This window comes from Mytilus trossulus, chromosome 5 (genome assembly GCF_036588685.1).
Source record: "Mytilus trossulus isolate FHL-02 chromosome 5, PNRI_Mtr1.1.1.hap1, whole genome shotgun sequence".
Taxonomy (NCBI): Eukaryota; Metazoa; Mollusca; class Bivalvia; order Mytilida; family Mytilidae; genus Mytilus; species Mytilus trossulus.
In genome coordinates, this window is record NC_086377.1 from 32,364,226 (window position 1) to 32,381,454 (window position 17,229).

At 30.4% G+C, this 17,229-nt stretch overlaps 1 protein-coding gene across 1 annotated transcript; it reads right to left on the minus strand.

Annotated features, from left to right (window-relative positions):
* Positions 1-1,917: 1,917 nt before the first annotated feature.
* On the minus strand, positions 1,918-15,055 carry LOC134719583 (GATA zinc finger domain-containing protein 14-like). The gene is made up of 2 exons (XM_063582578.1): positions 14,930-15,055; positions 1,918-3,241 (listed from the first exon to the last, which is right to left on the minus strand). The coding sequence occupies exons 1-2, from the start codon at positions 15,011-15,013 to the stop codon at positions 2,402-2,404; spliced, it is 924 nt and encodes a 307-aa protein (XP_063438648.1). The 5' UTR covers positions 15,014-15,055; the 3' UTR covers positions 1,918-2,401.
* Between the last annotated feature and the right edge of the window lie 2,174 nt (positions 15,056-17,229).

The following is a 17,229-nucleotide window of genomic DNA, read 5'->3' on the forward strand; positions in this document are numbered from 1 at the left end:
TTTGAAAAAAATAGGTGCGGGCGGGTCCGTCGAACAAGGAATCAAATTGGTGTGGCCTTGTGGTCGTGTAAATACATTAATGTAAGTGTTATTACGAATTACACAATAGATCATAAAGACAACAATTAATTTACTATTTATTAAAACCCAGAACTTGACGTTTTACTAGTACTTGTCTTTTGGTGAGGACAGTATGTTGTGTGACTTTTGATGTTTTTTTTTTTATCGTGTTCGAACTGATTTCCATCTCAATACGTGTTAAGGCCTTACCCATAACATTATATAAAATCGGACGTACGAAATTAAACAAAAACAAAAATGTCGGTTATTGATTTGGGGATGTACGGCGGGCAGCCGGGTGGCCGGGCGGTCGGTCGGGCGGTCGGGCGGGCGGGCGGGCGGCAATCAAATGTTGTCCGTGCATTAACTCATGAACCGTTCATCCAAAGCTTTTAAAATTTATGTATGTTGTTATTGACAACTGAATGAAGGTCAAGTTCAATAATGGCGATTTTGACTTTTACCGTTCAGGAGTTATGGTTCTTGAAAGATTGAAAAATGGTGTTTCCAGTCGTGTCCGTGCATTTTTTCATGAACCATTCAACCAAAGCTTTTCAAATTTTCAAATTTGTTACTGATGACAAAATAGAGGTCAAGTTCAATAATGACGATTTTGACTTTTAACGTTCAGGAGTTATGGTTCTTGAAAGATCGTAAAACGGCGTTTCCATTCACGTTGTTGCATTTACTCATGAACCATTCAATCTAAGCTTTTCAAATTTTGATATGTTGATACTGATGACAAAATGGAGGTCAAATTTGATATTGAGGATTTTCACTTTCACCAATCATCAGTAATGGTTCTTGTGATATTGCTAGGACACAAATAAATGTTAATAAATCCGGTTTGCTGTCGTTGTGACAGCCTCTTGTTTATGTATAGGATCACGTTTCATGTTTAGTAGCTGTAACTTGTAATGCTTTTGTTGTATACCATAGTTACCTTAATTATTTCTATGTATTTATGTATTTGCTCTGAGGACTATACAGGTATGCAAATAAATATAGGTTATAATAACTCAATTTGATCTTGCTGAACAGATTTTTATTTTTTCTTGAGGGGTCGTAAACGTCAAAGAGAACAAAACATTTAGAGTGCACGATGTAATTTTTAACAGTATATATAAACGATAGATAGGTAGTTTTACAATAAGACAAGCTCTAATGTGAAAGTAATGCTTATAAGATTAAACACAATCAACCTAAGACTTGCAAACAATCAACAAAAGAACCACGAGCTTGAAATATATATATATATATAAAAACAAAACATTTAAGATATTTCATAAGACAGCCATTCAAGATGTTGCTTACTTGGGACATAAATGTGAATATGGGAAGGGGTATTATTACTATAGTATTTGTCAAATGATCATTCCGCATTCATTTTTTTTCTATTACTTATATTTCAGTATAGTATATGTTTACTTTTAACATGTCTTTCTATTCTAGTAACAACGAAAAACACCAATAAGCAGGTTGCTCGTTCCACAAACATGGTACACTCAGAGATCTATTTTGTTGGTGTGGTTATTTTTCTTCATAGATTGTTTTGTTATGAATTAGGCTGTAAGTTTTCTCTTCTTAATGGATCTTTCTTTTTAGTTTACGTCGGCGCATTTTACAGCCGACTATACGCTATTGCTTTCTCGCATAGTTTGATTTTTCCACTTATTTGACAAATTGTCTCGTTGACACTCACACCACTTCTGTTTGTTTTATAGATTCACGTTTGTAAAACATAAACACTCTTTATTGTTACAAATAAATCGTGGAACTATTATGTTAACACAAAGCAAAAATAATAAAATAACTTAATATGTTTTATTTGTTTTGCCTATAATAACAAAAGTGGATAACAAATATAATACATACATCATATATCAGTATATAAAAATACATCAAAGAAAGATGAAATACTGAAATCATTCAACGTAGTGTTAACCAATTACACAAAACGCTGAATTAATTCGGTTTACTAAAATTAACTACACTACAAACTAAAATCTTACAGCATGGTGTAAAACAACACACAATACTGAAAGCGTCGAGCCTATTGTTAACAAAACCAAAACAAACAACAACAAAAAAACAACACTGAACTCTTATAGCGTATTGTAAACAAAAAATACAAAACACTGTAAACAGACTCAGACGACGGAATGAGCTGCAATCCTTCTCTTCGCGATAAATAGGACGAGATGTTATGCCTACTTTCAGAATGTGTACTGCTCGCGAAACTTGCAACCGCCTCTGCTGAACAAGAAATCTACTTGTAGAATAAGTGAGAGAATATCTTTTACGACATCTCGGAAATATATTTGTGTATAACTTCCTCCTATCACGGAGCTTCTATTTCTTCTAGAGGCGGTGGTGGTTTTGTAGATTTGTTATTTTTGCTTGTTGCATCAATTATAATTTTTGTTTCCCCGTTTGGACTTTGAACCTCTCTAACACTTATAGCACCTGTTGATTGAATTGTCAATGTACCGGGTAATTGTTGCTTATTATTACCTCCGAAATTTGGAAAATTTTGCTGCGGTCTTAGTATTTCTCTTGGATCGACGAAATTAGCTCCCCTTGCAGCAGGATCTTGCACATAACGTCCATTGGTATCAAAAAGTTGTTTTTTAATCAATCCTATCAAAATTTGTCTGGTAAGTAACTGTTGATGCATAAGTTCTCTTACAGAATAAGTAATAGGCGATTGTCTGCTAGAAGGAAGTGTATTAAACTGTGGATTTTGCATTGTTTGATGCTGAGGTGATTGTCGGCTGGAAGGAAGTGCGTTGAATTGCGGATTTGGCATTGATTGTAGCTGACGAAAGTTATCATTCATATTGATATTATTGTTGATATTATTGTTTATGTTATTGTTGTTATTGTTATTTAAATTATTATTTCCTCTTCCCATTCTGTCAGGTTCGTTATTAAATCTTATGTTGACTCTGCTGCCCTTTGGTTTACCATTTCCACGTTGTCGTATGGCTGAAGACGTGCCATGTGGTGATCTCGTGTTCGAATTTGTAAAACCAGAAGTGCCATGTGATGATCTCGAGTTCGAATTTGTAAAACCGGAAGTGCCATGTGACTGACTGGTCCTTTGGGAATTCAAATTTTCATTTCTCGTGAAAAGAGACTTCTGTGTGTTTTTCTGACCTCTACTATCATGACTGCCAACCTGAAAAAAGACCCAGTGAATCTTCAATAACTATTTAAAATATTGTATTCAGACAATGATTACTTATTGATTTAGTGTAGTGTCTAGGAATATGTATTATTGAGGCATGTGTTTGTATTTCTTGTCCTTTACGTCTAGATTGAATAATTAGATAAGACAATGCTAAAATTAGCATGGACAGTGCAGTTTCCAGACCTTATTTGTCTCCTACCCAGTACCAAATCAGGAAAACGGACAGTTGTTATCCGTTTGTTTGACCTCTCTCTTTTCATAAAGTATTTTGACCGACAAAAGTATAAGTCACTAATGCAAAAGAGATGTAATACAGTGTTACGAGTTTTCATTCATTCTCATATTTTTTGATTTGGCCCTTTAATAAGGGAGTTTCATTTTCGAATTATCCTTTGAGTGTTTTATTTATTTTTTTTACTTTGAATTTTTACTTTCGGACTTTAGTTTTAATCTCAATTTATTTTTGTGATTATAAACATTTGTTATAAAATAGCTATTTATTTCAATGAATCGTGTTATATGAATTCATTTCATTTTAATTCATCGAAAGATTTTATGAATTTGAGGTAAGTTTTTATGCGTTTTTCTGCATTTTTCAAATGTCAGGAGAATTGTTTATAAGACACAATACGACATCCTGCAACATATTTAATATGCTTAGAACGAAGATCAAATTCAATTTATTAGATAGATATAACATATAAACTCATTATTGCCAATTTAGAGCATTGTAAATGTGGATAAATGTGTCAAGTGTACAGAGATGGTAATAATTTCCATGTCACTTATTAGACGTTTATTAATGAGCGTCTGCCAAATAAGGTCATCAATATTCCGGAAGACACGTTTGCACTACATTTCTATAATAGGTACATTTTGTACAATTCATTTCCCCAATCTATTCTACATTGACTAGTTTATATATATTCAGCATTTAAACCAAATAGATAGTGCTGTATACCTTCTTTTTAATTATTATTTTTCCATTTTTTGTTCTTTTTTCGATTTTTGCCAAACTTATTTTTTCGTAATCTTGGGTACTTGTAATTCTATTAATTTTACTGGGATCTTTTGGGGAAAATAACCAAGCTGCGATTAAAACCGAAAATAAAACAATATTGACTTGGACCCTAATAAGGTTACTCATCATTCCGTTTAAAAAAATAGTTCCTACTACTGTGGATTCATTTATTTTCGTGGGAACCAATTTTCGTGGATTGTGGAAAACTTACATGTTCGTGGATATTTGATTTTGTGGTTTAGCCGAAGGCTGCATACAAGCCATAAGAAAATTTGTCATTCGTTGAACATTTATTTTCGTGGTTCAACTGTTACCACGAAATCCACGAAAATTGGTTTCCAATGAATAATAATGAATCCACAGTAAATAAAAAAAATATATAATTTTTTACTGGTTATATTAGAAATCAAAGCAATGTTAATAATTCAACAATGATAAGAATTATAACCTACATTTATTTCAAATTAAATATTAAATATTAGATACATTGGTGTTTGGCTAGTGGCAATTGTGTCATACGGGTAAAACAACATATTTCTTTCAAAACTTTATTCTGGATTGTCTTAGTATTTGATTTTGTGTTCCAACCACACAAACGATTCATACAAGAAGCATCTTAAAATGACATTGTTGTTTTCATGTTCCATTCACTTTAGTTAAGCCTTTGTGTTATTTGGTTGCTGTTTCCTACGCCTCCTTGTATTAATGAAGTCTGTTGACCGACACAAATATTTATCTTACCTCCTATACATTTCTAGGAATATGATTGGTTAAAAGCGACCTCGTGGAGACCATGTATATTCAATATTAGGTTAGTAGGGAGGCGGGGCTTATTTCAATACACAGTCAGTAGTGGATTTACGACTTAGACACTGTTTGATTATTTAAAAATATTGAAAGTTCTGTTAAATATTTTTATATAAGGTTATTGATAATAGATATTTATCGTTTACATTAGTTTTTTAGTGAAGAACTGTTGAAGAAAGTTCTTGAAATTGAACACTTTAATACAGAAATAAGAAGATGTGTTATGATGGCAAATAAGACAAATTGAGTCTAAATTCAACAAATAAAGATAGTCGGAAAGATAAATTCGTTACATAGTGTGCTAGTGACCTAATATGATATATACAGGGTAAGTAAATTCCATATGGGGTTCGAGCTCCGCTCTCACCCCATATGGAATTTACTGACCCTGTATATATCATATTAGGTCACTAACACACTATGTAACTAATAAACTCACTATTATACAATGTAATAGAGATATTAAACAGTGTTACTAGGTTTCATTCATACATTGTGACATTAATGAAGGTATTTCCAATTTATATTGTTTGTAGACAGAAATAAACTTGAATAAATTACCAATGATTGCATGATTTTATTATCATTATTCTTAAGAATGACACTTTATAACAAGGAAATAATATAATACACAGATATAATTATATATTAACTGCAATAAGTGATTCACACGAAAGACGCTGAGTACATCTTTGGTAAATGTTTTAGTATCATTATTCTTAAGAATGACATTTTATAACAAGGAAATGATTATATATATTAACTGCAATAAGTGATTCCTACGAAAGACGCTAAGTACATCTTTGGTAAATGTTGTAAAATTCAGAGTAAATCATACGGGTAACGGAGAAAACAAATTGAATTATGTGATATTTATCTTTAGTATTCAATGAAAGAAAACATGGCCAGTAATTGGTTTAAACATGCATCACATGTTAAAGCATAATCACTGGCAAGTTGAGTTTAAACATCTAAAAAACTTTAGTTTGGAATTTCAAAAAATGCGACGAACAATTCATACATACCATAATTGGTGTACGGCTAATCCGAACACGAACTTGCTAACAAAATTTATCGAAAATTCTTTGTAATTCACCGCTTATAAAACCTTGTAAGATACCATTGCTTATGATATATTTAAGAAGTTAGAAAAAAAGGCAAGTAATATTTTATATTCTATTTTTGAAAAAAAAAAGTACTGGTCATTTTCTGTTTTTAATGAATCTGCTTTGTTGGACTTCTACTCCTAACATCCGTTTTATCTATTATTTCTTTGTTTTGTTCACACATTGTTGTCAATATAATTGATTTGATGCGACTATCATACAAGTGAGAGGTTTATCTAGCTATACAACCAGTTGAATCCACAATTTTCCACATAAGAAAATGCCCTTACCAAGTCAGGAATATGAGAGTTTTTATCAATTCGTGTGAGGTGCTTTTGATTTTGACATTTGAATAGGGACTTTCCGTTTTGAATTTTCCTCGGATTTTGATATCTTGTTGTTTTTACTTTTTTTTATAAGTTTATCAGTCTTCTGAAATTATAAAGATTCTTTAACACCTTCACGATTCTTAAATAAATTTATCTTACCTCCTATAGATTTATATAGATTTGATTGGTTTAAGGAATACACGTGGTGACTATGTATATTTTATATAGGGTGTCCTAAACATATACGGTTAGTTACCATATTGGGTTCATTTTTTTAAAATAAATAAGGCCGTTAGTTTTCTCTTTTGAATTGTTTTACATTGTCTTGTCGGGGCCTTTCATAGCTGACTGTAATACTATGCAGTATGGGCTTTGCTCATTGTTGAAGGCCGTACGTTGACCTATAATTGTTAATGTTTGTGTCATTTTGGTCTTTTGTGAATAGTTGTCTCATTGGCAATCATACCACATCTTCTTTTTTATATTAGTAAGGAGTTGCTTGCCTTGCAAAACAAAAAGAGATGCCACAGCCCTTTATAAAAACAACTTGGTGTTGAGGAAAAATCTGAAAGGATTCAACAGACGAGGAAATTGATAATAAAGGTTGAAATAAGTTCAGTAAACATAATTAAAGAAACAAGTTGATGGCATAACGGAGTTACTTTTATTTCCAAACAAAAAAGGAATCTGAAAGGATTTAACAGACGAAGAAATTGACATTTGTAATGAACGATTGAAATAAATTCATAATATAAATTTAAAGCTAAGCAGATGTTTTTGTTGGCATTTGTTTTCTGTATAGACAAATGGAAGTAGAATCTTACTACTAAGTATTGAAAACTTGATAACTTAAATTTGATAAGCTGCTAGTAAAAATACCACATGTGAAGATAGTCGGTAGGAAACTTTCGCTACACGGTGTACTAGTGACCTAATACGATATAAATAGGGTCAGTGAACTCCATATGGGTATTCGAGCTTAATATATCGTATAAGGTAACTAACACACCATGTAACTGATTACATATTAGCATGCGTCATATATAGAGCATAATCGTTGCCAAACATAATTCTTGTAGCAGAGAGAAAATTTTGTAAGAATTTAACAAACACGGTTATTCGTCAGAACATCTTTGTTAAAAAAATAAAAAGCACACACGTCTCTTAAGTTATTGATACCATTGATCCTAATATGACGTTCTATTATCATTATGTAAACCAAGTCATGTTCTAATTCCAAGAGAATATGGGTACCAATGTGTAAAAACTTATTACTCTGATTGAGTTATTAATATTTGCTTTGCAAAAAAAAAACCAATATTCCAAAATAACGAACATATATCTTCTTTATCTAATTCCTTGCCGAATTTAGTGCTACTTTTTGTCTTTTCGGCCTTATACACTTTTTTGTACATACTTTTTCTGTATTTTGAAAGATTGTTATACTGAATCTGAATAGTCGAAAGCGTTATAATAATCGAAAAAGAGAAGACCTTGCACTTAAGTATGCATACTGCATGTTTGTCTCTATTGCCCAGTAGTAAGCACTTTTTGTGCTAACATGAATTGTCATTGATATGGTTATATTTATAAATGTACTGTTTACAAATATTTGAATTTTTTTTAAATACTAAGGATTTTCTAACTCAGGCATAGATTAACTTAGCTGTATTTGGCAAAACTTTTAGGAATTTTGGTTCTCAATGCTCTTCAACTTCGTACTTTATTTGGCATTTTAAACTTTATTGGATTCGAGCGTCACTGATGAGTCTTTAGTAGACGAAACGCGCGTCCTGGCGTATATACTAAACTTAGTTAGTCCTGGTATCTATGATGAATTTATTTGCAATCAGCTGAATGCTTGGTATAATAGCGTTTGACTCTTCTTCTTTTTTTTGTTTCTTTAAAAAAAACTTCATCTATTTGCTCTCTCAACTCATCTTATAGTAAATTTAACGGAAAAAATACATTTCTCATAATAAAACAGAATGTGTTTCTCTCACGCAGTCCTTCTTTCTGTGTGTGAATTTATTAAAAAAAAAAAAGACGAATACGATAAATATTGCATAAATGTCGTATTCCTTTACACTTCCCCATTTCACGTTAAATACAAGTGTGAACACTATACATCGCCAGTTATAATTTTCGATAATATAAGTCACGGCAGACATTAATAATCAACATATTTGCACGACAAATAATAAAAATGTGGATAAAACCATCAATTTATACATACAGGTATTAATAATGAAACCTTGAATCCCGGTAAATTACTGAAAGATATGTCATTTAAACGTTAACTGTCTGACCCTCTGACCAGTGTTGTTTGTATTATTATAATGGTTTCCTTATCAATTAACCTCTATTTTATATAAGTAACTGGTCCCGTATGCATAATAAAAAAAGCTACATAAGAGTGTATTTCTTTCTAACACAAACGATGCAAACGGCTAAGAGCGCACATGTTTTGATCATTTGTTTCTAACATACGTTTGCAAAATCCACTTAAATCTTGACTATCTATGCACTCACTATGAATGCGTCTACAGTTTGTCGTTCATCATCTGTGAGTACAAAGGCTACATGTGTCTAACTTGAGCCTGATTATACGCTGTATTTTTTTAATCATTTGTATTAAGTCTGTTTACCAATACCATGTGCATGTATTATTGAAAGTTTAAACAGGGTCAGTGAACACTGATTAAACGATGTATTTGTTTCTAATCTTGTAGCGTTTAGTAAACGATAACATACGGCACACAACGTTTACCAAATTTTGGTTGGATAGAAATGTACCCATAGTTAAGACTTTTTCCGAACGGATGCATTGTCTAACGAAACATTTGTACTAAATTTCTTAACTTAAGTGATTTTATGCATGATGTTTATTATAAACACGAGTAAAATGTAAGTGTTTAAACATGTCTTTATATTGTGTTCTCTTTCCTGTTTTTACATATAGACATAATCGGAAGTCGTGCTCCTCAGTTTGTTTCCATTTATGTTGGCGATTATTTTTGTTGCACTCATATGGTCCTGTTATCTCTTTGTTTTCCTCTTATACTTGCTGTGTTTCCCCCGGTTTTAGCATGCACAGATAATAAACGAAGACTTATTTCAACTCCGATTTTGATGACATGAATGTGAAATAATTTATTTAGAAGTAACTATTCATATATCGATATTGAAATAAAATGTCTAAATTTCTATTTTCATACTTAGCCTTGAAAATGAAGAATTGTATATGGCTATGTATGAAAATGGACATTTAATTTCAATATCTTTATATATAAATAATGACTTCTAAATAACCTATTTTACTTTCATGTCTTCAATTTTCGTCTCTAAATAAAAAAATATCAGAAAATTTACGACAATACATTTTTAGAAACTGCAGACATTTAAAAAAAAATTGGCTCGAATAAAAACCATTTGATTAGAAATTGTATTGAAATTATAAAAACAACTATATGACAAGTACTAAATGTATGAAAACACATTTGAAAAAGAAGACTTGTAATATTTCATCCCTTTTACTTTTGAAAAGTACTGGACATTATCATTTTCGATTTTTGGTGAATTTGAAAATGTCATTTTTCAGATTCCATACATTTTGTACTGATGTGAGTACATTAAAGCATGTCTGGACATAATGGTCAGTACCTTGTCATAAAACATTAGTCTAATTTACGGACAGCACTGGTCAAACTTAGATATTAAAACGAATATATATATATATATATATATAAGTAAGACATCGCTGTATAATATTTCCATATATCTTATAAATATAAATTCCAATACAATGATATCTGCATGTCAATGTTATGACTATGTCAGTATCTATGACGAAAACTGTTTCATGACTAAGAAAATACGTGAATTTGGGTGATGTATTGATTAACTCAATAGCATAAGCTCTCATAACCCACCCATGAAAGAAAAACAATACCATCAAATATTTATTATTGAAAATAAAAAGAAATATTGAACCTTTTATCTAACTCTCAAACATCCAATGACATAAACAATTTTTCTTGCCTCCCAAGCACTGTTCCAGATTAAATTTTATCAAACATGGAAGTTACATATTTTAACACAGGAATTGTACCGCTGCTGGTGGATAATAATTAAAATATGTAACAAATTAAGCAGCTTTAACTGTTCTGATGCGACCGTTTTATGCTCTCAAAGTATATCTATATTTACATCAAGTAGAAAAATTTGACAACGAAGGTAACATATGAGAGTTTTACCTAGTAACATGTGTTGTTAACACGGAAATCAAATCATTTTATTTTAATGCCAACGTTGTGTCTTTATTTCCCACAGTTGATGCTATACGTTTCTGAATTTTTTTTTGGTCATTAGTCTCCATACAACACATAAGTAAAACTCTTCTCTCACCAATAATAAAACGAAGAACCGAAATAAGAAAATATCATGTTAAAAATGTAATTTAAATGATGCATACAATCTGTTTCGATATATGTGTGATGCATATTGAATAGGCATCACACATATATCGAAACAGATTGTATACATCATTTAAATTACATTTTAAACATGATATTTTCTTATTTAGGTTCTTCGTTTTAGACATGTAAGATATGAATTGTTATTTTTATAAATACGATTTTTAAGTCAGAATACTAATACATCCATTTAAAGATTGAAAGGTGATGTTGATAATGAAGAAAACAACATTTAATATCAACAGTTTAGTTTTCTGTACCTATCAGTTTTAAGACAAAAGTTTAAGACATGATGTTTAAGAGCCTGAGTCGACTCCCAGTATCAAATTACCCAATAAATGAAAACATTGAAAAGGCTCATATACAGAACATATATATCGGAACAGATTGTATACACTCCCAGTATCAAATTACCCAATGAATGAAAACATTGAAAAGGCTCATATACAATATAAAAAATAAAGTATATGGTATGGTTGCTAATAAGACGACTAAGTTCAAAATTAAGTTAATTATAGCAAGTTAAAGCACTTGCACGTCATGTAACAATAAAAAAGCCATACCGTATAGTCGATAACTTATAATTATTAACTTTCGAAATTATCTTAATATCCCAACGTTTTTGCATATGAAAAAATATTTTGATAATAACTTCAAATTAAGCTGTTGTAAATCCTACAAGAGTATATTAACCGGTCATTTAATGTAACAAAATTGGAGGCGAATATGTAACATTTTTCAGGGAAAATAGTTTTTTTTCTGCAGAAAAAAGCACTGCACATGCTGGACAGACAATCATGAATTGAATTGACATACTTCTAGCTAAAGTATTAAAGAAGATATATAAATCTGTTGACATTATAATTTTTCTAAACATAGTTTAGATATAAGAAGGTGTGGTATGAGTGCAAATGAGACAATTTTCCAGTCACAATTTGTAATAATATACAATTATGTATAGGTATAAAGCAGACATCAACAGTTTCCATAGTAATATTGCTGATAATATTTCAGCTTTGTGGATATTCTGTTTACTCGCATCAAAGGATAAAGTTTATTTATTACTAAACAGTATCAACTGCTACAAAAAGACTGGAAGATTAAAAAAGGAATATAAATGTATTGATAATACTGATGACGATACGACAAGAAACACAATATGACGAGAATAACAAGGATATAATTTTGAAACATAGAACATAAAATATTTGAAAACAACGAATAACTTCTATGTTATCCTTGGTAAAGAGTTTTCTGATTTGCAAAGATGCACCACCTTTTTACTTTCCAAATAAACAAGAATCCACTTAAATCGAAGGTGATCTTGGATGATCCAATGAAAACAAATTAACAAGAGTCTTGTTTTCTCTAGCAATATTCAATGTTTCAAAATTATATCACAAAATATTGAAAAAAAAACGTTACTTTGATTTTCTAGCATTTGGTCAATATCGTTACTTGTTAACTACCCACTGGTATCGACTCCACTAAATCAGAAGTCAGTGTTTTTCCATCGGTATGATTAAGAACATGTAAATCTCACTTTCATCGCTTATAAATAAAACATTACGAAAAGGAAAAGCGGTGCGAAATATACCAAGAGGACATTCAAACTCATAAGTCGAAAAAATGTGGACAACGCAAACAAAAAAGAAAGAAAAATAACAAAACTAAGTAATGAACACAACTGACCAAACAAAGCACCCGGTGTGTCTCAGGTTCACCAAAAAATGAAGATCTACATGCAACGCTCGTGACTATTGTAATGTTCGAACTCCTACAGATTAATCTTTGTTAAATTGGCTGCTGTCTTTGTATAATTGTAATAGCTATTTAATGTTTTGATTTAAAGGTTTGTGATGACAGAATTCTACATAAGCCGTTTGGACACACAATTTACAAAGTGTTATATAGATATAGGAATATGTGGTATGAGTGCCAATGAGACAACTCTCCATCCAAATAAGAAGTTATGATAGTAAACCATCATAGGTCAAGTTACGGCCTACAACACAGGGCCTTGGCTCGACCGAAACAACAAGCTATAAAGAGCTCCAAAATTACTAGTTTCAAACCATTTAAGCGGGAAAACCAAAGGTCTAATCAATATATAATGAAAAAACGAGAAACACGTATAAATTACATAAACAAACGACAACAACTGTAAATATCAGATTTATATATTCATTTCCGAATAAACAAGGACCCTTCAACAGAACAGCCATATCTCTATTAGGTAAAACAATGCATCAATATTAAAAATTGTTTATAAATCAAATACAAACAGATTGTTAATTAGAAACAAAATTTGGATACACATATTGGATCAAAAATATTCTAAGATCTCCAATTTTAAACCAAAATTGTAATGGCAAACAGAATGCCGGCACCACGTGCTCAATATCAAATACATAATTACTTTTAATGAAAGACATATATCAAATATCTGTAGTCAGATAATGTCCAATAAGAAGGTGTCTTTCTCTTACTGTGATGATGATTGTTGTATTTTTTATTATGCATTTAAAGACAAATTCAGAAAACCAATACCGAAATTATATTGTTTATCGCACAGAACGGGTTTAGATGTTAACATTTTGTAGTTAAATGATACTTCAAACAAAAGATTCTTACTCGGTGAATGTTCATTCATTTATGAGTATAATGATTATTGTAATTAGTGATAGTGGTAAATTATTCGTAGATACAATATTTCAATAAATGTATTAATAAATTTGACTTTGTGTAATGTTTCAACTGGTTTTAGTACTTACCAAATTTTGAGATGTGCAACAATAAAGCCATGTTCTCGCATGAAAACTTATCAATACCAAACTTACTAACTGAAGTTAAGCTAACTAAACAGCGTTTTTACCATAAACTAACTTCGTAAATGAGTCTTCTGTTTGAATAAGTTGAGTGGCATAACAAAATTTTAAAATAACCTATTTTAATCTATTTAATGTATTAAGCATTTAGACGTCTGAAAACTTCATGTTCTACTTCCTAGTTAATAGCACCTACATGAGTTATATATCCAGTAGTAAGTTGATCCTTATGAACAGCAATACTTTACCGATATTCACATTACATAAGGCTATATAGATGATACAATCTTTATGTCAAGGAATCTTTATTATTGTATTTTTCAAAATTCAGTTACTTGAAAAATTAATATTTACAAATTAAGCTGTATCAAAAGGATAAGAAAGCAATACCCTTTAATAATATATCATTTTGCAAATAAAAAAAAAATTAAACAGCAAAAATGTCAAATTTCTAGGAAAATTAAAAATGAAAAAAGAATGCCTCTAATAAAGTAGCAAAATCTAAAGCTACAATGCGTCATATGAATGGAAAACGCCTGCCATTTTCCTAACTTGGCATTTCCTCACTTAGAGTATGGTGGATTTAACCTACATTTGGTTATAATTGTGTAACTATTTAGATAATTTAGACATGCAACATAATTTCATTCTTATCGAGCATTCAATTTCAATGTTTTTCAATACAAGTTAAGTATACTATGAATGATTAGCCTGTAGTTCAATGGTTTGATTCATGTCAGTCATCTTTGTGTTTCATAAATTGGTTTGTTATATTTTAGTCTGTTAGTTTTCTGACTGAAACTGTTAAACATTTTTCAGGTTTAGTATTTACTAACCGACAATAGGGTGTAGGTTTTTCTCAATGTTGAAGCCCGTACATTGTGTCTATAATTGATGATATGGACTTTAATTGAACTTTCGAAGATAATTGCCTCATACCAATCATACCATATTTCCTTATTTCACAAATTAAACCAACTATTTTGAATTTTGTTTTGAATTAGAATTATGTCTTTTGAACGTTGCACCAATAGAACTTCGATTATAATTTATATCTATATTATGTGAAAGCTTTAGCTTTAGATTGAATACCATATTTTGATGTCTTACCTGGCTCAGATGCAGACTAGCAACCCCCTGCACTGCAATTGCAATTATGAATGAAACAGTAACCATAGTATTACCAGTCATCATACTACAATGCTAACTTTCAGGTAGATCTTAGTGCGATCAGCGTTTTAACTAAATATGTATATTTTATGATAGACCAGAACATTTTGACCATGTTGTTGATCTAGTAACCAATGAAAAATTATCAGTGGCCATAAATATGTTATAATGTGTTGGTATACAAATTAGGCCAGACCATATATATTCACGACTTTTGTATTTTTTATGTATTCACAGAATAATATTAGGCTATCAGGGACATACGAGGAAAGGACATTTGATTTTATGTGTGACAATATTATTTAGAATATAATTACGAAATAATTATTTACTTGAGATTAATACTTAAATATTTTAGTTAATTTGATTTTTTTTTAACAATATAACATTCAATAGGTATGAAAGACCCGTTAATTTTATTGTATTAAGGACCGTAATCAAATGGCAAAATTAAAAGCGCAAACACATCAAACGGATGGATGAGAACTGTCATATTCCTAACTTGGTATAAGCATTTTTTTATTAACAAAATTATGGATTAAATTGATTATATAATTAGCTAAACTTCTCACTTTTGTGAATCTCGTATAATATGTTTTGTGATTTTTCTTTATTTCGTAGTGTAAATGTGCAAATGATGGTTATACCAATTTGAACGCGAGCATTTTGCGAGCTGTTGAAGAATTGAAGATATGTGTGCTTGGGTAACCTTGCATCTTTTTATGGTTGTCAGAGATGAACTTATAATTATCCTTTTTATTTCGATTTTTGTTTCGATGTATGTCTTTATTGGAGTATTATTTATTTTCACTGTTAATCCTTATGGTATAACAATTCCAGGCATTAACGTTTATTAAATTTAGTAGATGTCAGTTTTATTAATATTACAAGAAAAATCTACCAAACAAATTAACATTCAATAGTTATGGTACATTCGTAATTTTATTTGTTAAATGTAAAATAGCAAAAAACACCGAAATCAGAGTAAATTTCAAAACTGGTGGTACAACAATCAAATGGCAATTAAAAGTCAAAAGTTCAAACACATCAAACGAATGAATAAGAATTGTCATTTTTCTTTCATGGTTTATACATTTTCTTAAGTGAAATTTTATGAATTAAATTAATTCAGAAGAAGATAAACCTCTCCCTTGTACGTATACCGCATAATATTATTAAAGTCCTTCTGTAGTAAATGTGCAAGATAATTGGGTTATGCCGAATTGAACGCAAACATTTTTCGAGATGTTGAAGAATAGTAGAAGTTTGTGCTAGGGTAACTTTGAATATGTCTATGGTTGTCAGAGATGAACAGATACTTATTCTTTTTATTTCCTTTTTTGTGTCGATGCAGTTTGTTTTTTTAAGTTACAGGACTTTTTTGTTTTAACTATTATTCCCCATCAAATTGAATTTGATCAAACAAAAACGTTTATTAAAATAAGTAAATGTAAGTTTTATAAAACATTATTAGAAATATCTATTCAGAAACGATAATTGGCCTTAAGCAAGTTTAAGGTCCTATAGTATAGAATCATAAATTATATCTACTTGTAGCCGTCATATAGACGTTTTTATCGGTCCGTATAATCATTTATGTACAGAAGTGTGACAGTTTACAACTTATGTGTAATGTCCACTTTGATTATTAATTATTCTAAATATCTACCGTATAAAACAACAAGTGGTATATGATATGTATAGCGCTTCTATTTTAACATTTGTTTTCTTTATTATAAATTGATTTTTTTTAAATCTTTCAGTATAAAACGTCGACGGTAAAAATAATTATACTATAAATGTCATAATTGGTTATTTAAAAACTTAATTACATTCAAAAGCATAATGAATTATAGGTTAACTTGCGGTTTTTGATAATTATATCTATAGTAATTTACGATAAATTTGAAGATGTATTGTTTTGTTAGTTATATCTAATATCCTATGCATAAGAATAACAGATAAGGCATAACCGAGTCCCCATACGGCCTTTCATTTTTTATTTACATAAATAAGGCCGTTAGTATTCTCGTTTAAATTGTTTAACATGGTCTTATCGGGGCTTTTTATAGCTGACTATTCAGTATGGGATTTGCTCATTGTTGAAGTCCGTGCGGTGAACTATAGTTGTTAATGTCTGTGTTTGGTCTTTTGTGGATAGTTGTATCATTGGCAATCATACCACATCTTCTTTTTTATATTTCATAATTACAAAAAAATCATAAAGTCTAGTTAGCGAT

Coding starts and splice junctions, on each gene's coding strand:
- LOC134719583 (XM_063582578.1), bottom strand. CDS start 15,013: ATGATGACTGGTAATACTATGGTTACTGTTTCATTCATAATTGCAATT. Junction 3,242..14,929: donor CTAGTCTGCATCTGAGCCAG/GTAAGACATCAA, acceptor GTCTTTTTTCAG/GTTGGCAGTCATGATAGTAG.